At 45.1% G+C, this 22989-nt stretch overlaps 1 protein-coding gene across 3 annotated transcripts in view; it reads right to left on the reverse strand.

The window, feature by feature from the left end:
- FZD3 (frizzled class receptor 3) overlaps window positions 1-22989 on the reverse strand; it is a 123198-nt gene that overhangs the window by 81667 nt on the left and 18542 nt on the right. For all 3 annotated transcript variants that reach the window (XM_077489240.1, XM_077489238.1, XM_077489239.1), the window contains exon 2: window positions 15830-16277. In XM_077489240.1, coding sequence (XP_077345366.1) covers window positions 15830-16024 — 195 coding nt within the window. In that variant the 5' untranslated portion in view covers window positions 16025-16277. The remainder of the gene's footprint in view (window positions 1-15829; window positions 16278-22989) is intronic.

Raw genomic sequence — 22989 nt, forward strand, 5'->3', positions numbered from 1 at the left:
GCTATTTACACCCTGTCTGGGACCTGGACTAGTCAAACACACACACAAAAAAAAAAAGAAGTCGTACACTAAAACTAGCAGTAGTTAGTCACATTCAGTCTATTAACACGAACCTGCCTAGTTTAATGTCACTAAAGCCCCATACACACTATCAGATTATCTGCTGAGTTTTTCTTTCAGATTTACCAAAACCATGTAGTAGAAGGGCCTGCCTGATTGCATACACATTGACACTCCTAAGGTTTGTCCTCATATTATATGGTTTTGGTAAATCTGAAGGAAAAACTCAGCAGATAATCTGATAGTGTGTATGGGGCTTTGTACTACTAGATACACCATGACCTGGATAGACAAGAACCTTTGCAGACATTATAAACAAAAATACTTAGGCCTCATGCACACGAGACGCAGATGAAACCTCTGTTAAAAAAAAGCTGAAACGCGCGTTTAGAAACGCGCGTTTTGCCGCGTTTGCATGTCGCGTTTAGACGCGTTTAGACGCGTTTGCGTTTAGACGCGTTTATAAAGATAACATCATGTAGACCCTCCCCAAGCTCTCAAAGCATTTTTTTAAACTATTTCTGCTATTTTGATCAGAGTGAGCAGCAGCAGCATAGAGAGCAGTTGTACACTTGCATTTGCCGTGTCACTTGCCACGTCACTTGCCACAAGTTGGGGATTGTCCACTTGCCACATCACCTGCCACGTCACCTGCCACAAATTGTGGATTGTCCACTTGCCACGTCACTTGCCACATCACCTGCCACGTCACTTGCCACGAGATGTGGATTGTCCACTTTCCACATCATCTGCCATGCCACCTGCCACAAGCTGTGGATTGTCCACTTGCCACATCACCAGCCACATCACCTGCCACAAGTTGTGGATTGTCTACTTGCCGCGTCACTTGCCACTTCACCTGCCACGTCACTTGCCACGTCACCTGCCACAAGTTGTGGATTGTTCACTTGCCACGTCACCTGCCACGTCACCTGCCACAAGTTGTGGATTGTCCACTTGCCACGTCACTTGCCACAAGCTGTGGATTGTCCACTTGCCACATCACTTGCCACGTCACCTGCCACGTCACTTGCCACGTCACCTGCCACAAGTTTTGGATTGTCCACTTGCCACATCAGCTGCCACGTCACTTGCCACATCACCTGCCACGTCACCTGCCACAAGTTGTGGATTGTCCACTTGCCACGTCACTTGCCACATCACCTGCCACGTCACTTGCCACGAGATGTGGATTGTCCACTTGCCATGTCACTTGCCACGTCACCTGCCACGTCACTTGCCACGTCAGCTGCCACGTCACTTGCCACAAGATGTGGATTGTCCACTTGTCACATCACCTGCCACATCACTTGCCACATCACCTGCCACAAGTTGTGGATTGTCCACTTGCCACGTCACTTGCCACATCACCTGCCACGTCACTTGCCACAAGATGTGGATTGTCCACTTTCCACATCACCTGCCATGCCATCTGACACAAGTTGTGGATTGTCCACTTACCACGTCACCAGCCACAAGTTGTGGATTGTCCACTTGCCACACCACTTTCCACGTCACCTGCCACGTCACCTGCCACAAGATGTGGATTGTCCACTTGCCACGTCACCAGCCACATCACCTGCCACAAGTTGTGGATTGTCCACTTGCCACGTCCCTTGCCACGTCACCTGCCACAAGTGAATTGTCCACTTGCCACATCACTTGCCACATCACCTGCCACAAGTTGTGGATTGTCCACTTGCCACGTCACCTGACACAAGTTGTGGATTGTCCACTCGCCACGTCACTTGCCACATCCCCTGCCACAAGTGGATTGTCCACTTTCCACGTCACTTGCCACTTCACCTGCCACGTCACTTGCCACAAGTTGTGGATTGTCCACTTGCCACATCACTTGCCACCTGCCATGTCACTTGCCACAAGTTGTGGATTGTCCACTTGCCACGTCACTTGCCACAAGTTGTGGATTGTCCACTTGCAATTGCAATTGTTTAAAATATTTTTCTAATGGTTTTTCATCATTTGCAATCATTTTTGAGATTTTTAATGTAAAAAAAAAGGTCACCTTTAAAAACGCATATAAACGCAAACGCGGCTAAACGCGATAGCGGCGTTTTGCCGCGTTTTACCGCGTTTTGCCGCGTTTTGCGTCTGAAACGCAGAAATTTTTGTTTCTGAACGCATTTTTTTGCTTCTGGAAAAACGAGATTAAACGCAACTGCATATAAACGGAAAAAAACGAGACTGTGTGCATGGACACATAGGAAAACATTGAATGAGTTCAGGTGCAGTTGAAAAAACTGTCCAACTGCATCTGAACGCGCGTTTAACTGCGTCTCGTGTGCATGAGGCCTTATTGTGTTTGTGGATATGTTTAAAAAGAAACAAGCTGAGGCCGCCCATATATGTGAGATGGGTTATTTGGTGGAATCAGGTGATGTCGTCATGTCAATAGGAGCAAGTAAACTTGCCTAAGGGCCACTGTCTTCAGGAGCCATCCACTGAGCAGATTAGGACATCACCAGCACTTGAAAAGTCTCCCAGCGCTGCTCATCTCTTCTGCTCTCCATAGGAACAAAGATGGCGCCTAGCCAAGTGGAGCTGCCATGTTACCATGCTTGACAGTTGGCTACCTTGAAGTAAACCTGTGCGTTGCTCATGTAGGTCAAAGCTCTTGGTTCACTTTAATGGGAACCCCTGCAGCAGCTTATAACTACCTACCCTTCATCTTCCCACCATTTCGTTCTATCCACCAGAAGCAAAGACAACAACCTAATATTTGGTATGGGGCAGCATGGGACCTACTCCCATGGAAGCGGTTTATTGGCGATTTATTTTAAAATTATTTATTTAAAGTTTTTAGCAAAACTCAGTATATACAGTATGATACCATTGAAAAACGAAATCAACACATTTTCAGAGAAAACTCCCTGTGCACAAAGTACTAGAAGGAAAAAGAAAATCTGTGGCTACTCCGGAACATAGCTGTTGCATACAGGGAGATGCATCAGAATAGATCAATCAACTGCAAGAGACAGAGAAAGCAGGAGCCCATCTTCCACCATCAGGGTTTGCCTTCCACTTATATATAAAGCTATAACTCTGTGTCTCCGGAGTAGAAGAAAAAAGGAAAGAAGGTGGGGAAGAAGGTGGTGATGCTGGAGGATAGGACAAATGCAAGCAGGGGCTTGACCCTAGGGGTCCCATATAACTGTCTTTGCAGGCAGTGGCAGCTTTCCAGAATGTATCCATCAAAGCACAAAGAGAAGTAGGCTATAAGCCAACCAGAGTTAGGTGGCGAGGTCTGCGATATAACTCTCGGAAAAGGTATAGTTGGTTGGGTCCAGTAAAACCAAGTTTTGCAAAACTTCTCTCCGATTAGTAGAGGCAAGGATATCTTCCATTCTGTGAATGTCCTCAGTTTTGGTAATCAAACACTTATACAGGGAGCAATAGGTTACTTCCAGAAAAGCGGGATGCAGGTCTTGAATTGTAAGTGACCTTTTATAACGGTTGTATGCAGTGGCAGCCGCTCATTTGGGGTGCAGGGGCACCACTCCCCTAATCAATGCGCCCGGCCCCTAATCTACATGCAGCATGGTGGGATTTCAACAGGGTTTTTTTTTATAAGCACACGATTAGAGCCTGAGGCTCTAATTGGCTTAAAAAGGGTGGGCTCGGGGCACAGAGCACTGCACTCTGAGCCCACCCAGTTGTGTGACATTAGCAAATTAATATACGCTAATGTCTTCTGGTTTTTCCTTCCGAGCAATCAGAAAGCATGTCCCGAGACCCAATTGGTCGGGATTCCTAAGACCCAATTGGCCACAAGCCTTAAAGCGGGGTTCCACCCTAAAGTGGAACTTCCACTCATCGGAACCCTCCCCCCCTCTGGTGTCACAGTTGGCACCTTTCAGGGGGAAGGGGGGTGCAGATACCTGTCTAAGACAGGTATTTGCACCCACTTCCGGCCATAGACTCCCACGGGAGTCTATGCCTCTTCCTGTTACGGCGCACTGTCTCTGGGACCCGTGTGTGTCCCATTCCTATTGCGCTTCACTTCCTGATTCCCTCACCTAGAATGGCAGCGGCAGCAGCCGAGAGCCAAGCGATCAATCGGCCTCGGCTGCTGGCATCGCTGGACCCTGGGACAGGTGAGTGTCCATTTATTAAAAGTCAGCAGCTGTAGAATTTATAGCTGCTGGCTTTTAATATTTTGTTTTTCCAGTGAAATCCCTCTTTAAAGTCCCGATTGGCTGGAAGAAGAGACCACCGGGACTCGGGGGGAGACGCAGGGGGGGGGAAACCTGCAACCTGAATGGGGTAAGTGGCGAGGAGGCCTTGCGGGCAAGTGAAGCAGGGATCGATCAACACTGGGGGAGCTGCGATTGATCGAGTGACGGGGGGGGTGTGGATTGAGCAACGGGGGTGGGGGTGGTCTGCTGGCTGAGTGGGGGCCACGGGTCACCCCCCCCCCCAAGAAAATTTAGCACCAGCCGCCACTGTTTGGATGACATAGGAATTAAGTGAAGTAGAAAACCTGTCGGATCGTCCCCCAATTGAACATCAGTGAATTTGAATATGAGGTCACAAATCTTGTGGCAGAAGGGCTTTAGAACCGATAAATACACATGTTCGCTAGCACAATATGGATATTCAATTGCAGTCCACTTTTATTGCAGAGAGATCACATGACAACAGAATAAGTGCAGTGTTTCAGAGACACACAGGACCCCTTTGTCAGGCATATGATGGCTTCAGAACCGGACAACTCCAGAACATATGGGAGGTATGTGCACTAATGCTGGGATCAGCGCTAGCACAAGGAGGGTGTGCTCGGAAACATTTTATGTAGAATCAAAGGCCCAGAGTGTTAAGATTTTGAAGCCCGTTTCTTGGACAGACCTGGAAAGAATTGCAGTGTGAGCAAAAACGCATCATGCGTGTCTTCTGTTTTTGTGCAAAAACTGGTCCCGAAGTCAGACTCCCCTTTCACAATGTAGGGTGTGTGAAATTGGGGAATATAAGTGCATAACTGTTCAAATTCCATTAAGTGAGGAAATAAAGTGTCAGTTTTCCCCAGCTTTACAAAAAATGTCTTAGTTGGAGCACTTTCCAAAATGGCAAAGGTGGGTCTGTCATTAGTTGAAGTTTCGATAAAGATTTGGCAATTGGTTATTTAAGCACCCACACGGGGACAGGAATAGGATCCTTGTTCCCAACACTAGATTACGTACTCTGCCAAGAAAAATTTTGCAAGATAATATTGAACCAATGCTTGACGTCCAGAAGATATGCACGCACATTGTCTGCAGTCATTCAAGTAATATAAGATGGCAAAATAGACACTGAAATCCTTCCCGTCCCACAAAATTCTTTTTCTGGCTGTCTACACAAATATTTAGGTAATTATTCTCACATGGCGGTCAACTTGCGGAATTACGACAATGATTTTGGGTGGATTAGTCAGAAAAATTAGAACCCCTTTTGTTTTGTTTTTAACGCATGTTCGTGTGCTACCATTCTCAATGGTACTGTACTTGAACGTACCATCTCAGCGCACTTGCATTGTAGGTCAATGCAATTCAGCGAGTTGTTTTGGGGGACAGGGATACCTGGGGGCATAGGTGATTGTACCCCATACACCCAAACTAATATACCAGAGAAAATACATAACGGCTTGAAAAACTAAACCTAGAAAAACTAAACCTGCCAATCCACTAGCCAAAAGGACGTCAGGACAGGTCAGAAGTGTTTACAGACATAAAATTTCTAGATTATATTGGATTTTACGATGACCGGTTACCAGTCTTTGATGTCCCCTCCCTTGCTCCAGGACAGTTGTCCAGTTTCTGCCACTCGTGTCATTCAGGGCGTGCTAGGCTCAGATCTGTGATAATAAACTACAATGAATTAGCACGGGACGAGACGGAAAAGTCATACAGCAGGTAAAATTTCTGAACAGCCATCCTCCCACTTGATTTACAGGTCAGGCTGGACATTTTATAGCCTTGACTTTTACCTGGGGCTGCTGATACAACAAACACTTCTACTGTAGGAAAAAGGTGATGATGGCTCTAGGGAAGTTGGGCATCTGCAAATTTGGGAGCAATTACAAATACAACAGGCCATTCAGAGATGATTATCAGTCACCGGAAAGAATTGCAGGAGTGTAAAGGGTAGGTGACAGAAACAATATCAATGTTTATGGAGATAATTGCCACACTCTCAGTGGAAGGACAGGGGAATGATAATGGTGATGACCTTTCAAAATATTAAAAGGGTTACAAGCAAAGTCTGCTGGGCTTTTTATGTCTCTTAGGACTGGCTTAAAAGGTTATTAAACCCTTGAAAAAAAAAAAAAAGTATATATAGCATCTTGTGTTTGCAGCACTCTCGTAACAAAATCAATGCCCCTCTAGGGTGGCTATGCTGCCATGGATGGTCTTCCTGAAGCCACCCTGAAGAGACAATTCCTGGAAGTTCCCAGGGTTTGTGAGAGAGGACCAGCTGAAGTTTCATTAGATCTGTCCTGCATGGGCAAAGCTCAGGTTCAGTTCTGTAAAGGCCATACATGGGCCATCAGAAGATTTAGAGCACTGAATGGCACCCAACATTTTTTGGTACATACAGTAAATTATCACCAATGGCAAGCAGTTTGCATAATTTTTCAGCTATCTGGAAATTAATTCTTTGTAGTTCATCAATATTAAAACAATGCTATCAATACAAGCAATTGTTTAGTTTAGAGCAGTGGTCTTCAAGCTATGGGTCAGTTGTAGCCCTTTTCTTGCCTTTATCTGGCCCTTGGGGCACTATCTCTCCCAATGACACCAAAGATGAGGCACAATTTTTTCCACTGACACCAACAATGGGGCACCATACCTAACACTACTACTAATGACGGGGCACTATTCTTTCCACTGACACCCATTATGGGGCATTATACCTACCACTACTACCAATGATGGGGCACTAATCCTCCCACTGACACTAATGATGGGGCACTAATCCTCCCACTGACACTAATGATGGGGAACTGATCCTCCCACTAGCACCAACGATGGGGGACTATTCCTCCCACTGACACCAACGATGGGGAACTACTCCTCCCACTGACACCAACGATGGGGAACTACTCCTCCCACTGACACCAACGATGGGGAACTACTCCTCCCACTGACACCAATGATGGAGCACTATTCCACCCACTAATACCAATGACGGGACACCATTTCTGCTCCTACCGGCCACAGGTGCCATGTAACTTATTTCCTCCCACTCACCATGATCCGGTCCCCCTAAAGTCCGAAGGACATTAAATTAGCCCTTTTTTCGGATAGTTTGGAAAGCCTCGATTTGAAGGACAGGACAAGAGGCCTAATTTTAAACATATCAAAAGGTGGACGAATTAATATGGAATTTAAAGAGGAAGTAAACCCTGATGAGTTTACTTCCTCTTTCATTCCCTGCAAAGGCAAAGCATAATGGACTACTATGCATCACATAGTAGTCCATTATGTGTCACTTACCTGACACAGGAGCCAGCGAAGTCGCCGCTGTCCCCTGTAGTCCGTCGCATCCATCTTGTTGGTGGGGTCGCGCAGCTCCGCCGCTGTCATTCGGCGAAGCCGCGATGACGTCACTCTCGCGCATGCACACGGGAGTTGACACGCGCGGCAGCTCCATTCTTGGAAATGCCGCGCTCAGTGCACCTGCGCGCCGCTGTCTACGGTGCATGCGCCGTAGACAGCGGTGCCCGTTTTCGGGCAAATATCTCCTAAACCATATAGGTTTAGGAGATATTGCTTGGACCTACAGGTAAGCCTTAATCTAGGCTTACCTGTAGGTCAAAGTGGTTTGTAAGGGTTTACAACCACTTTAAAAGGCATTCTGTCCAATCATGGAGCCAGAACTAAAGCAGCTCTTCTCTACCAGGGTTCCATGGAGATCCAGAGGTTACTAGGGGTTCCTTGAGCTGCGGTTGATTTACCTCCAAATTGATGGTTCCTCCATAGTTCAGGGGTCAATGCCACTTGACAAAACCAGCTGCAGGACACCAATGGTCTCTTTAACTGTCTGTAAGGGTGGCATTCTGACCACCACTGGAGGGAATTCTTTCAAAAGGCCACCAATGCATTTTTTCCCAGTGACCATTAATTGGTTTTAGCTGGGGTTAACCAAGACCTAAAAACGATGTCAGGGGTTCCTCTAGGGTACAAAGTTTGAGAAAGGCTGAACTAGAAAAAAACAATAAAAAGTTAGGTACCACCTGTAATTTCTAAAGGAGCTACCCGGCTCATGGGTTTGGCTAGCCCTGATTCTAGAGTTTAGTTAATGTACACAAGTGCCATAAAAGTATTTAAGAGGGGGGAGGGCGGCACTGGGCAGATAACGCCAATAAATAGGATGGAATTAGCCAAATGCCCCTTGTGTTGGAGAAAGTGATGCTTAAAGTAGTGAAGGTTTTTTCCTCACAGTGAAAGCCGTGTATGGCTAGAGGATGAGTGGGGAGGAAGGAGGCCTTTGTTTTGAGCCTTTCTTTCAGGATGGATAGAGAAGGCAGCCCTGCTGTGCCTAGTCAGAGGTCTCCGTGTCTTTGTGAGATGGGAGAATGGGGTATTGTGTCCCCCCTCCCAGCATTCCCTGGTTCAATAAGTTGCTCCATTGTTTCTCTTCGTGATCAATGCCCTGAGCTGTGCTGAAATCTCCGGAGCTGAGCTGCATCCAACAGAGAGATCAGATCCATTGTCCGAGCTAATCTGCTCCTTGGGATTCTTTATCTCGATCAATGAATGGAAGCCTTCACCTACACCAATCCAATTCTAGATCCATTAGGAAAATCTCCTTCCCTCTATCTTTATATACCCATGTGGTGAACAGAAAAGTATGGCATGCCGCAGTTTTTGGTGGCTTGGGGCCCATGGGCTTCCTCAAAAAAGTTCCATGTTACACCACGCACTTGTGCGTACAGGCCCAAATAGAAATCCCAGATGGTACCGGCCAAAACCTAAAAATACTTCTGCCCCAATTCATGTCGAAGAACAAACATTTACCCAGATGAAGTAACTGGAGTGAAGATGATGAATTATAGCTCAGTATTCTATTTACTGGAATCTCTGAAAACTCCTTCACACGATACAAAGAGAAAAAAAAAGAGCAATTAATTATGTTCGGCGTGGTCACGCTAGCCTTTGTTATGCATCGACGAAGCAGCAAAACGCTAAATCCCTTTCTGACGAAAGAAAGGAAAACAGCGCCGAGCCGGGCTTTACCAACTAAATCTACATTTCATTTAACACCGCCAGAAGGAAAAGAAATGAGGCAACAAAATAATAATACTACACAACTTTTTTATCCCTCATTCACACTGGGCGTTATCGGTTTTCAACGCCACTGTCATTCCTGTGTTTCCATGCATTGTTAACCGTTACAAATGCACACCCTGATGTAATGGGGGTCTCTGATGGGGATTCTGATGTTAGCCCTTGTACACACGGTCGGACATTCCGACAACAAAATCTGATGGATTTTTTCAGACGGATTTTGTCTGAAACTGGTGTTGCATACACACGTTGTGGGAAAATCCGATCGTTCGGAACGTGATGACGTTTGTACGTTACGACGGGACTACGTTCAGGCTAGTAGCCAATAGCTTTGGTCTTGTAATTTGATCTGAGCATGCGTGGCACTTTGTCCGATCGGAATTCTCTACAAACGATCGGACAAAGTCCGATCAGATCATGTTGTCGGAAAATTTTATATCCAGCTCTCAACCTTTGTTGGTTGGACATTCCGATGGAAAAAGTCAGATGGAGCCCACACACGGTCGGATTATCCGACAACACGGTCCGATCGTACATTTTCCGTCGGAATTTCCGACCGTGTGTACAAGGGCTAAGAGGGGACTCCGATGGGGATCCTGATGTAAAAGGGGGCTCTGATGGGGACCCTGATGCAAGAGGGGGCTCTGATGGGGACCCTGATGCAAGAGGGGGTTCTGATGGGGCACCTGTTAAAAAGGAGGGCTCTGATGGGGACCTTGATGTAAGTGGGAGCTCTTATGCAGACTATGGTGTAAAGGAAATTTTGATAGGGTGCCAGATGCAAGAAAGACACTGATAGAGATTTTTTGAATCGTGATTATTTCTAAAATATATAATGCGGCTCTCATACTGAAAAGTTTGAAGATCCCTGATGTAAACCCTAACTGAATTATATTCACTTTGCCAATACACTGCATCAAACAGTTTCATTTATTTTTTATTGTAATAACAGTATTTTTTTTATTTAAATGCTGATCTCCTGCAATCCCTTTGCAGCCACTTACCAAGGCGGGTTTTCTGCTGGTGAAAATGGTGGTCCATGCCCAAGTAATATATTTTGAAACGGCCACTTGAAGTCTCTACTGGAAGGTCACGTGACAATGGAGGGGCACAATTTTGAGACAGGGACAGACTTTTGTCACCTTATACCAGGAAGTGCCTGATCAAAGGCCCTTCATCTCATGGAGTGAGTGTATGGCGGTATCCAGAGCGATCACCTCCTCTTTGAAACATCCAATCTGAAGGAGGTTCATCCGACTCGGTGCTTTGCAGTTGTCCTTGTTGAGGTTCAGACAGCAATATTAAATCCTCCTCATGAGGAGGATTTACTAGTAAGGAAAATTATACTGCTGTCTGAACCTTAACAAGGACAACTGCAAAGCACCGGTTCCGATGAACCTCCTTCAGGTTGGATGTTTCAAACAGGAGGTGATCTCTCTGGATACCGCCATACACTCACTACATGAGTTTTACCCCTGCAGGAGTGCTATGATCTGGTGAGTGGGGAACTGAAAGGGAGCACGGAAGTCACTTTACTATTTGCACAAGATTTGTGGCTAAATATATGCACGAGTCCATTTGGATACCAGCACAAGTCACTTGGAATTTTGTTATTTGCACTACAAAGACTGGACTTGATTTTTCATATTTTTTTACACGTTTATTTATTTTTTCTGTGGAGGAACATTTAGGATGATTTTTTTCTGATGAATTTTCTGGATGTAATTTCCTCATATTGGATTTTGTATATCGATTTTAAAATTTTTTACCTTTACGGTACTGGTTGGAACCTATACACAACTCTGTACCCAAACAAATAATAGAGCACTAAATGTATACACCTCTTTGGTATAGGATATAGGGTGAGAACCCTTTTAAATACACTAGATTCACACATTGACATAGCTCACGGTTTGTTACTTGGTAAATGGCACTCTCACCTGAGAAGATTGACTCACCCAGGAGGTTCACTCTTCAGGTGACGGGTAGCGCCGCTCACCCCTATACTTGCATATATATTTTTACACACTGTTGGTGCCCCAATTTTGGAGTCCACCAGGGGAGGCAGCAGCCCAGCCTACATCTAAGCGCGGAATCTACTAAATTTATACAATCTAAAAACAGGTCTCGTCTTTCTCCTGGATACAGTCAGCAGTCAGTGACAAGCACAGCTTGACAAACCAGATCACACAAAAGGTCTGCGATGTTAAACGGTATGTATGTTTTCTATGATAACCTTTATGGCTCTCTTTTGAAGAAGGGGCGTACAGCAGGTTTGAGCAGTATGGAGGAGAAAGCCTGAGGATGGTCAGACCATAAATCAATTTCTGTACTGCTTCAGGGTAACTGCCAAAAAAAAAAGGCGGGGGGGGGGGGGGGGGGGGTCACCATTTCATAGAAAGATTTCACAATTTGCGTTCCCTTGTGTCAATGATAGTTGCTGCAACATCACCAATATCAGCTCTACAATTAGGGCTACACTGAGGGACTGTATGTGAAGCATATTATCCCTGATGAGGTATGTGCGGATAGGTAGGATCTTCGGATATTCTTTTAATTAAAATATATACGCATATTCACAAAGCAGGCAAAATTTCGGATCAGTCACATAGCCAAGATTTGCTGCCGATTTGCTGACTGCTGCCCTGACCAGATTCCCATGTACTGTACATGAAAGCCATCCGCCCTTGTTGGGTCAATGTGTGCCTTCAGCGACAAAGGGCCCTTTGGATTAGTAAGTAAACCCAACTAATGTCATATCCATCCAGCCTAATCACCAAGCCAGGCCTCAGGTGGTACAGGGACTCGGTGACCCAGAACTTCCCATACACTGGTGTTTGATGTGAACCATTGGAACATGTCCATGCATCCAACACCTGGTTAATTCCATCCTGCTCAAGAGCGTAAGACCACACTACCAAGCCATCCTCCCACATCCACCTCTCATTGAAGGCTCAGGACTCTTCCCCCTCTGTCACACCCAGCTATACATTCACCGAGACGCAGGTGCAGGATTCTCCGATTTCCTTCCATCTGTTTCTAAAGATCTCCACCCCTGGGAACGTCGAACGACAGAAACATCCCTAAACAGAAGGTTACCATGAAGACGGGTTATCAAATCTTCTTTGTAACCCTTCACTTAGGGCTCATTCAGACCATGGCGTTGTGTTAAAGCACACGTGTTATCTGCACATTACCATGCGTTTCACTAAAGGCAGCCCATTTAAACGAATGGGCTTCCAATGCACTATAGGTAAAGTTTCCCATTAGATTACTGCATGAATCTAGAAAAAAAAAATATATATATATATTATATATATATATATATATACACACACACACACACACACACATACAAAGCACACCAAGACTCAAGTAAGAATAAATGTACTTCTTGTAGGGCAGTTGTTCTCATTCATCAGGCCATGGCCCAGCTGGGCTACAGCCTCCCTCCTACCCGGCCTTCAAGTAGCTGATGACCCCCTAATCTCCCTCATTGTCTCTTGAATCCCATATCGGCCAGCAGTTCCTCTCAACCTCCCACGGTGCCCTTAGTCGCTCTACCTCATACAGTGTCCCCAGCCCCCTGCAGTGCCCCCCCTAGTTTGCTGCAGAATCTCTAGACCCCCCCCAAAGAACACAGCCTTTATCAGTGTACCACAATGTCCCTCCAATCCCTGCCGTGCACTCCATTCTCCTAGACAGACCTTCAGCCTCCCATAGTACCCCCAGCCTCCAACAGTATCCCATAATAATGCCCCACCCAGTCGTAGTGCACTTCAGTCTCTGGGGAGACCCCACATTCCCCCACAGTTCCTCCAGCTCCCAACAGTGTCCCACAATGTCACCCCTCCCAGTTCCTGCAGTGCACTCCAGTCTGCCGAAAGAGACCTCCAGCCCCCCAATACCAGCCTCCAAAAGTGTCCCACAATGCCCCCAGTCTCTGTAGTGACCTCCAGTCTGTTGGAAGGACCACCAACTCCTTATAGTACCCCCAGCCTTTAACAGTGTCCCCAAGTGCCCCCCCCCCCCCAGTCCTTGGGACCTCTTGCCCCCTCTAGAGTCTCTATCCCCCACAGTTGCCTCCAGTTCCTTCCAAAAACCTCATCCCCTACAGGGCCACCAAGTATATCCACCCACAGTGACACCCAGCCCCACCCAGAGCCTTCCAGTATTTCAATACATATTTTGCTTTCCATACTTTTATTGTGGGAGCATAAAAGTTTTTATTCTGTAGGGGCATTGAAGGTTGTGGAAGAATCTACTGGACCCTGGTCCCACTCAAGGTTGAGAACCACTGACATAGTGAACACTGCATAGCTATGGAGTCAGCCCATAACTGAGATTCCATTTCTGGTGGTCCCCTATCTTGCCCAACGTTTCCAATTCAAAAACTACCCAAACTTTCTGTTAGAAATCAGAAAACCTCAGTTCACAAATCAGATGGTGAGGACTCCTGGGAAACATCCAATAAAGCTGAGGTTCCAGACACCAAAATATTTTTTGATCCTGACTTCAAAGAGAAAGCCCCCATATACAGCGTTTACCAGTCAACAGTCCTCCAAGCTGGGAATGTCACTGGACGGGTTCCATTAACTCTTTCATGGGTTTTCATGATGAGGGCTTCTGCATACAAAGTAAGACTAACCCTCCAGGTATCTCGCAGGATCAGATGATACCTGGTCAATAATGTACTCTGATAAAATTAGAGGGGAGCCAAAAAAACAACTTTTCATCCCAAATTTGACATATATTGTATATTTGGGTGTCAACCTTTCAAAAAAGCTGAGAGTAATAGTAATCAAAATTGCAGTGCTAAACTCCAAAGAGAAAAATACACAATTCGGTCCTCCGATTTACACAGCTCTGTCACGCAGCAATAGTATTTACATGGTTGTGTTATCTCTGAGCTGGCATCTCAGTCCAGGAAGTGGGATAGTGATCTTAGATGATGCCTGATCAAAGATGGCACCATCCCTCTGGAAAGAAAAAGCAGATCGAGCTATTGTCAGGGGGAATAATGACTAATTTCTTTCCCTCAGATAAGTAACCACTGACACCAATGGTCATTTTAGCTAGCTGTATAGCAAGTATTCTTACCATTAATAAGCAATGTAAGGGACATTCTTATCACTGACCTCCAATGTAAAAGGAGAATTTTTCCCACTGATCACCAATGTAAGGACCATTCTTCCCACTGACCACCAATGTAAGGGACATTCTTCCCACTGACCACCAATGTATGGGACATTCTTCCCACTGATCACCAATGTAAGGAGCATTCTTCCCACTGATCACCAATATAAGGACCATTCTTCCCACTGACCACCAATGTAAGGATCATGCTTCCCACTGACCACCAATGTAAGGGACTTTCTTCCCACTGACCACCAATGTAAGGGACTTTCTTCCCACTGATCACCAATGTAAGGAGCATTCTTCCCACTGACCACCAATGTAAGGAGCATTCTTCTCACTGATCACCAATGTAAGGGACTTTCTTCCCACTGACCACCAATGTAAGGGACTTTCTTCCCACTGACCACCAATGTGAAGGAGAATTTTTCCCACTGACCTCAAAAATAAGGAACATTCTTCCCACTGACCTCAAATATAGGGAAAATTCTTTCCACTGGCCACCAATGTAAGGGACATTTCTTCCACTGACCTCCAACGTAAGGAACGTTCTTTACATTGACTACCAATATAATGGAGAATTTATCTCACTGACCACCAATGTAAGAAGAATTTTTCCCACTAACCTCATATAAGGAACATGCTTTCCACTGACCTCAAATATAAGAATAATTTTTCCCCATTGACCACCAATGCAAGGGATATTCTTTCTACTGATCTCCAATGTAAGGAACATTTTTCCCACTGATCACTAAAGTAAGGACCATTCTTCCCAATGACTACCAATGTAAGGGGCATTTTTCCCAATGACCACCAATTTAGGGAACATTCCTCCCACTGACCACCAATGTAGGGAACATTCCTCCTACTGACCACCAATGTAGGGAACATTCCTCCTACTGACCACCAATGTAGGGAACGTTCTTCCCACTGACTACCAATGTAGGGAACATTCCTTCCACTGACCTCTGATGAAAGGAACATTCATCCTATTGACCTCCAATGAAAGGAACACTCTTCCCATTGATCACCAATGCAAGGGACATTCTTCCACGGTGATCAGCAATGTAAGGAGCATTCCCCCCACTGACTACCAATGTAAGGAGCATTTTTCCCCATTGACCACCAATGTAAGGGACATTCTTCCCACTGACCTCCATGTACCACAAGGTGTAGATATAGTAATTAGTAGCAGGGGTTCCCTGAGACTTAAGAAGTGATTTTAAGGGTTCTCCCATATTAAAAAAGATTGGAGAAAGTCTAGCTTGGAGTATAGGTCCAATTTAAGTGTTATGAACCAACAGGATACAAGCTGGACATTTTCTTTGAAGAAAAGACAAACTCACCTCCATGGCCAGGGCCGCCGTCTGCTGGTCGTAGTGGTTGAGGAGATTGGGCATGAAGGTGGTATTGTACGGGAGGTCCTGACACATTCTTAGCGTGATGGGCTCACAAGCAAACAAGCTGTGTCCTATGGCTCCTTGGACGAGAGCAAATGACATCAAGAAGAAGACGGCCATGATGGATCCATACAGAGCCATAGTGTCCTTCAAATCCTAGCTGTCCTCCACAGTCCCATGGATGGACGGCTCTTGTGATGGGGCTTCCAGTACGCATTGATCATAGAGGGATTTCTGACACGTTCCCTGTGGTCAGAAGACTGGGATCATTCGGTGCCCTCCTTAGACATGGGTTCATAATTTCTCCTTAACGGATTACCAGGTGCTAACCACACTCCCAAACCACAGTCTCCATGTTTCTGCCAAAGAAATAACATCCACGAGTCTTCCAGAGCTGCGAAAAATAAGGACACAAAGTGAAAATTTGTTCTTCAAAAAAATTGGATGAACAAGTAATGAATGATGTTGGAGGCATTTGTGACAATTGTCATTCATTGACCATAATCCTTAACCAAGAAAATTAATCTCTAAGCAAAAAGGTTATCCACCATTCCCGACTCTCATCACCTTCTTAGCTAGCTAGATACCCAAAGTGGTTGACACACCATAAAATACCATTAGTGAAGAAGCTTTATTGTTTCGAACAAACACCACTATCTGGGACCCTCTTTCTGACGTGTTTCACCACAATTGGGCAAAGCCTCAGGGTTGTCCCAATTTTGGGTGAAACGCGTCAAAGAGTTTTGTTTGCAGTTCATCAAGCTTAAGGGGGGGGGGGGGGACCAGATTGTATTATTATTCAGGATTTATATAGCGCAAACAGTTGGCACAGCGCTTCACAACATGGGGGAAGACAGTACAGTTACAATACAATTCAATACAGGAGGGCTTACAATCTGAAAATGAAAATTGTTAGTTGTGGGTAGGATAGGCTTCTCTGAAAAGGAGGGTTTTCGGGGATCGTCTAAAAGCTAATAGAGCAGGAGATAATATGGTAAGGAGTTCCATAGGATTGGAGAAGCTCTAGAAAAGTCCTGGAGGCGAAGAGTGTCAGAAACCATGAAATCAGACTGAGACAGAAGTACAGTTAATACACACTTGTTTAATAATAAAAGTAAAAAGAACAAACATAGTCAAAACATAGCCAAAGTTCAGTAACCGGAACGGATAGTCAGCCAAGCCAGAAGTCAAGGATCAATGTAGTGAAATTGGTTAGAAAGGGATGTATTTTGGAGATGTTGCCGAGGTTGAGGCAGCAATATTTGGACAGTGATTGGACGTGAGGCTTAAAGGAGAGTTCAGAGTCCAGGACTACACCTAGGACCTTGGCATGCAGGGATGGGCTTATAGTTGTGCCATCGATTTTGACAGAGAGATCAGGGGAAGGGGCACAAGGTGGAGGAAAATGTATATGTTTGGTTTTGGATAGATTGAGTATGAGGAAGTGGTATGACATCCAGACTGATCTGATATATCTGATATATCTGTTAGTAAATTAGTGATACGCGAAGAGACTGAAGGAGTGAGCTGATGGGTAGAGAAATAGATTTGGGTGTCAAAAATAGGAGAAGTCCAAGAACAGAACCTTAGGGGACCCCAACAGAGAAAGGAAGAGGAGAGGAGGAAGTAGAATTGTAAGTAACGCTAAAGATGTGGTTGGATAAGTAGGAAGAGAACCAGCGAAGAGCACAGTCACGGAGACCAAAGGCGTGGAGTTTTTTGAGGAGGAAGGGGTGGTCAACTGTATTAAAGGCAGCAGAGAGGTCCAGTAGAGAATAGTGATCGTGTAGCCAGTAGGAGTTGTAAATGCCCTAGCACCAGTGGCCCATCATTCGTTTTAATGGGAGGAATAGTGTCACAAAACCTGTCATAATGCTCAACCACGAGCATTCATCTCTAAAGCCCCGTACACACGAGAGGATTTATGTCCGACAGACTTCTGAAGGAGTCCTGCCGGAGTTCTGCCGGAGTTCCGACAGAGTTCTGACGGACTTTTCGACTGAGCGGACTTGGCCACACACAATCACACCAAACTCCGACGGATTCGAACGAGATGACGTACGACTGGACTCGAATAAGGAAGTTCATAGCCAGTAGCCAATAGCTGCCCTAGCGTCGGTTTTAGTCCGTCGGAATAGCATACACACGAGCAAATTTTTCGAAGGGACCGGGTCCGGCGGAGTTCCGTCGGAAAAATTTGAAGCATGTTCCATTTTCTAAAGTCCGTCAGACTTTTGCGAATCAAAAGTCCGTTGCAGCCCACACACGATCGAATAGTCTGACGGAATCATTCCGTCGGACTTTGGATGTTGAAAAGTCCGCTCGTGTGTACGGGGCATAAGAAAAAAAGGTTTTCCGCTACTCCCAACTTTAACTCACCTTCTCTAGCTAGATGCCCAAAATCTGTGACACACCGTAAAAAAAAAAAAAAAAAATGTTGTGAGTCAAGCTTTATTGTTCCAAATGAACAACACCATCTGGGACCTTCTTTATGACGCTCGTTACCAAAATTGGGCCAAAGCCTCAGGGTTTTCCCAATTTTGGGTGAAACGCATCAACAAGGAGCTTTGTATGCTTCACCTAAAAAGGATTCCATGGTGTGCCATCGAAGCTTCTCAGGAAGTTCATTACAAGCCACAACAATCAGCTAAAGCCAGCCTCATTTCCAGGCTACAGGACATCCAACATCATCCAGCCCAGGGGTCTCCAAACTGTCTAAGCAAAGTTTACTGTCCTTCAGATTTTTTTGGTGTCAGTAAGGGGAATGGTGCTCCACCATTGGTGTCAGTAGGGGTAATGGTGCTCCACCATTGGTGTCAGTAGGGGGGATAGTGCTTCACCATTGGTGTCAGTAGGGGGGATGGTGCTCCACCATTGGTGTCAGTAGGGGGGATGGTGCTCCACCATTGGTGTCAGTAGGGGGGATGGTGCTCCACCATTGGTGTCAGTAGGGGGGATGGTGCTCCACCATTGGTGTCAGTAGGGGGGATGGTGCTCCACCATTGGTGTCAGTAGGGGGGATGGTGCTCCACCATTGGTGTCAGTAGGGGGGATGGTGCTCCACCATTGGTGTCAGTAGGGGGGATGGTGCTCCACCATTGGTGTCAGTAGGAGGACTGGTGCTCCACCATTGTTATCAGTAGGGGGAATGGTGCTCCACCATTGGTGTCAGTAGGGGGAATAGTGCTCCATTATTGATGTCAGTTGGTGGAATACACCCCAAGGGCCAGATAAGGGCAAGCATAAAGCCACATCTAGCCCTTTCCTTGGTTGTTCCTGGCCCATCCCTTTCATTCATTGGATTTCAGTTATTTTAATCATAGAGGCTTAGCATCACATGTGGGCATTACCTGTGGAGGTCTGCATGCAGAACCTTGCCTAGGAAGGCCCACTCCTCCAGACTGACACCCACCCATCAAAGCATTTTAATATTTGCATAACTCCTCCCACTGCTTGCATCAGGACTAAGGGCTCTTAAGAGGAACACTGAGGCAGGGTGATATTTTCAGAAAGCTATGTACAGCACACTGCGGCTCCTCCTATCAGCCATGATCTGCCTCCATTGCATAGAGAAGCACAGAGAGCCAGATATGTCAACACAAGGTCTAAAATAAGGTATTTAATGAAAAAAATAAAAGGTTTTATTTAAAAAAAAAAAAAATTCTGGTTATTAAAATGTTGATGGGGTGGGAGAACCAGCGCAGACAAAAATAGATGGGAAAAAAAAAAATTGGTTTGACATACACTTTAACATTAATAGAACTTTGCTTGTAAATCTACTCAATAAAACAGGCTGGCAAAAGAAACAGGCACTTTGGAAATGCCGTAGGAAGGGGAGGGAAGCAGGATCTGCAATTATGTTTAATACCGGATTAGGTAGGAAAGCCGTTGGAAACAGGATGGAGAGACGGTAACTGTACAGGTCTATGGGAGGTGTCAATGGCAATGCACCAGGTACTGCAATCCATAGACATACATTGCCTGTGATCACCAACCACCACTGGGATTGCAGCTCCTCACCGGCTCGAATCTGTCCCTGGAAATGTTTAATATCATCAACTACATTAAACAGTTTCTATGTGTTTGTGTGTGTGTGTATATGTATACACATACACACACTGACATACATATTATATATATATATTATATATTTTTTCCTCCTCTTTTAAACTGTTGTGGCATAGTAGGATTTACACCGACAAGGGGGTATGACCGATCCTCCTGTAGGAGGCCTGGTCTCACTGAAGCAGCTGAAAGCTGGTTTCTCCCCCTCTCCCTCCCACCAGCTTTCAGCTGCTGCAGAGAGAGACACACATAGGACATCATACTTGTAAGTGCCCTCTGCTACACTGATTCCTCTACCTGTCCTACCCACATCTGATGCCCCTCCTGCTGCGTGTCCCCCCCCCACCCTGCATTGCTGCTAGGGGGTTTTTGCTGCTGGGGGTGGGTGTTCAGGATAGAGAGCAGGGGAAGGGGCCAGTAAACCCTGATCACTCACTGCGTTCATTCATAACTGAAGCATAACAAAACTGTGTTTACTATGCCTCTATCTCATGTTCATTCATCTTCAGTGCAGATGAGGTTTGCAGAGAAAGGGACTGAAGAACCTGCGTCCTCAGTTTCTCTCTCTGTCTCAAAGATGAGATGTCAGGGCCCTGATCTCACCAAAACCCCCCAACAGCCTTGTAAAAAAAAAAAAAAAAAAAAAATGTATGTATGTATGTATGTATGTATGTGTATGTGTATATATATATATATATATATATATATATATATATATTATATATATATACACACACACACACACACACACACACACACACACACACACACACACACACACACACACACACACACACACACACACACACATATATAAGCTCATTAATGTGGGTTCTCTGGCCCATACAGTGTGAATGTGAGGTTTGTTGGTACGGCTGGAACCATCTGTTACTCTATGAGGATGTAGATCATCCAGGTGACCAGGTGCAGGTGAGTGGCCCCCAAACACACTGTCCGTGTTTGGGGGGCCAAACACCTACATCAAAATTAGGATCTGCGGCTGCCCCCCCCCCCCCCCCACAGCATAACACAGGCTGCCCGCACACAGTCACATTAAAAAAATTCACACTGTACAGGCCACAGCACCTATGTGAATGACCCCCAATGCCTCATTTACACACAGAGCTTTATTTATTAACACAACACAGTTTTATCTTTTAGGATTTAGCAGAAGTTATGTTATGTTTGTGTTTGCTAATAGTGATTTAAGCCCTTGTTGACACCGGTGCGATTTGTTCATGCGATTTGACAGTTCCAAATCCTTACGATTCATTGCGACGTGCATAGATTTCACTTAAACTAGGTCGCAAGATGCAATGAAATCGTAAGTACAAATCGCACCGATTTGCGGCTTTGAAATTGCGCTAAAGTAGCATGTTTTCAAAGCTGCAACGGTGTGAACCAGGGCTTAATGGATTTTTAGTGAAAATATGGTTTTGATATTTTTTTTTTTTTGGGGGGGCGGGTGGGTGTTGTGCGGGGCCGTGTCAGGTAGGCTGTATGGGAACCCCATGATTTCTAACAGCAGCCCCGTTTACAGGGCCCAGATCTCATCCCGGCTCTAGGTGACACGGGGTCTTTCGTAGAGTGCTGACAATGTTACTGACTCACCTTCCTGCCTGGGGCCTTCCTGTCTATTTGAATCCTAAGTGGTAGATCTGCATTACAGCCAAGAGCCCGGGTTAGCAAATGCTGCCAGAGAACCCACCATGGAGAAGCTCCTCAGATCTCAGACAGCGTGCTGACAAATGAGGATTTACAGGCAGAGAGGTATTCACGCAGGAGGGATTAATGCTACACCACGTTTGCGGGAAGTCCTGCGAATTCTGCCGCTGTAAAAGAAAAGTGCCGGGGGCTCTAATGAAAGCACTGTACTACCTATGTAAAAAAAAAAAAAGGTGTGGTTGCCAAATGACAGAACTGCAGGATTATTAAAGTAACTATTTAACTGCCAGAAATTAATAAAAATGTGTGCATGCCTGATAAATATAATATAAAAAAATATATATATATAAAAAAAATTTATAATGTATGTATAGTAAAAAAAAGTATATATATATATATATATATATATATATATTTTTTTTTTTTTATTATACATACACACATTATATAAAAAAATATATATTTTTTATATACTTATTTTTTTATTATACATATACATTTTTTTTATATTATACATACATTATAAAAAATATATTTAATTTTATTTTTATAATATGTGTAATAAAAAAATAAATATATATGTGTGTGTGTGTATATATATAAATAATTTAGTTGACTTTATACAACAAGCTACTAAAACAATTGAAGAAGACTAAAATGGGACCAGTGTTAATTTTGGCAGCAAATTTTGATTTCATTTTAGGCCCCTAAAGATAGCGCCTGTGTAGCGCCTGAAAAAAAACGGCCTCTTTCACTCCAGTGTGAAAGCCGGAGGCCTTTCACACTGGAGCGGTGCGCTGGCAGGACGGTGAAAAACAGTCCTGCTAGCCGCATCTTTGGAGCTGCGGGCGGTTTTAACCCTTTTTCGGCCGCTAGCGGGGGTAAAAACCGCCCCGATAGTGGCGGCATACCGCTGCTAAAATGACGGTAAAGCAGCGCTAAAAATAGCGCCACTTTACCGCTGACGCCCGCACCGCCCCAGTGTGAAAGGGGTCTTAGTCATATGCCCCATACAAACGGTCAGATTTTCTGACGAAAAATGTACGATCAGATTATGTTGTCAGAAAATCCGACCGTGTGTGGACGCCATCGGATTTTTTCCGTCAGATTTTCCGATGGACAAAGTTTTAGAGCAGGATATAAAATTTTCCGACAACAAAAGCCGACCGTTTAAATTCCGATCGTGTGTATACGAAAATTAGCTACTGGCCCGTTCATAGCCCCGTCATACGTGTTCTATGTCACCGCATTCAGAACGATCGGATTTTCCGACAACTTTGTGCGACCGTGTGTATGCTAGACAAGTTTGGGCCAAAATCCGTGAGAAAAAAATCAGACGGATTTTGCCATCGTAAAGTCCAACCGTGTGTATGGGG

Source organism: Lithobates pipiens, unplaced genomic scaffold (assembly GCF_037356315.1).
Source record: "Lithobates pipiens isolate NorthernLeopardFrog02 unplaced genomic scaffold, aLitPip1_a1.2 Scaffold_18, whole genome shotgun sequence".
Taxonomy (NCBI): Eukaryota; Metazoa; Chordata; class Amphibia; order Anura; family Ranidae; genus Lithobates; species Lithobates pipiens.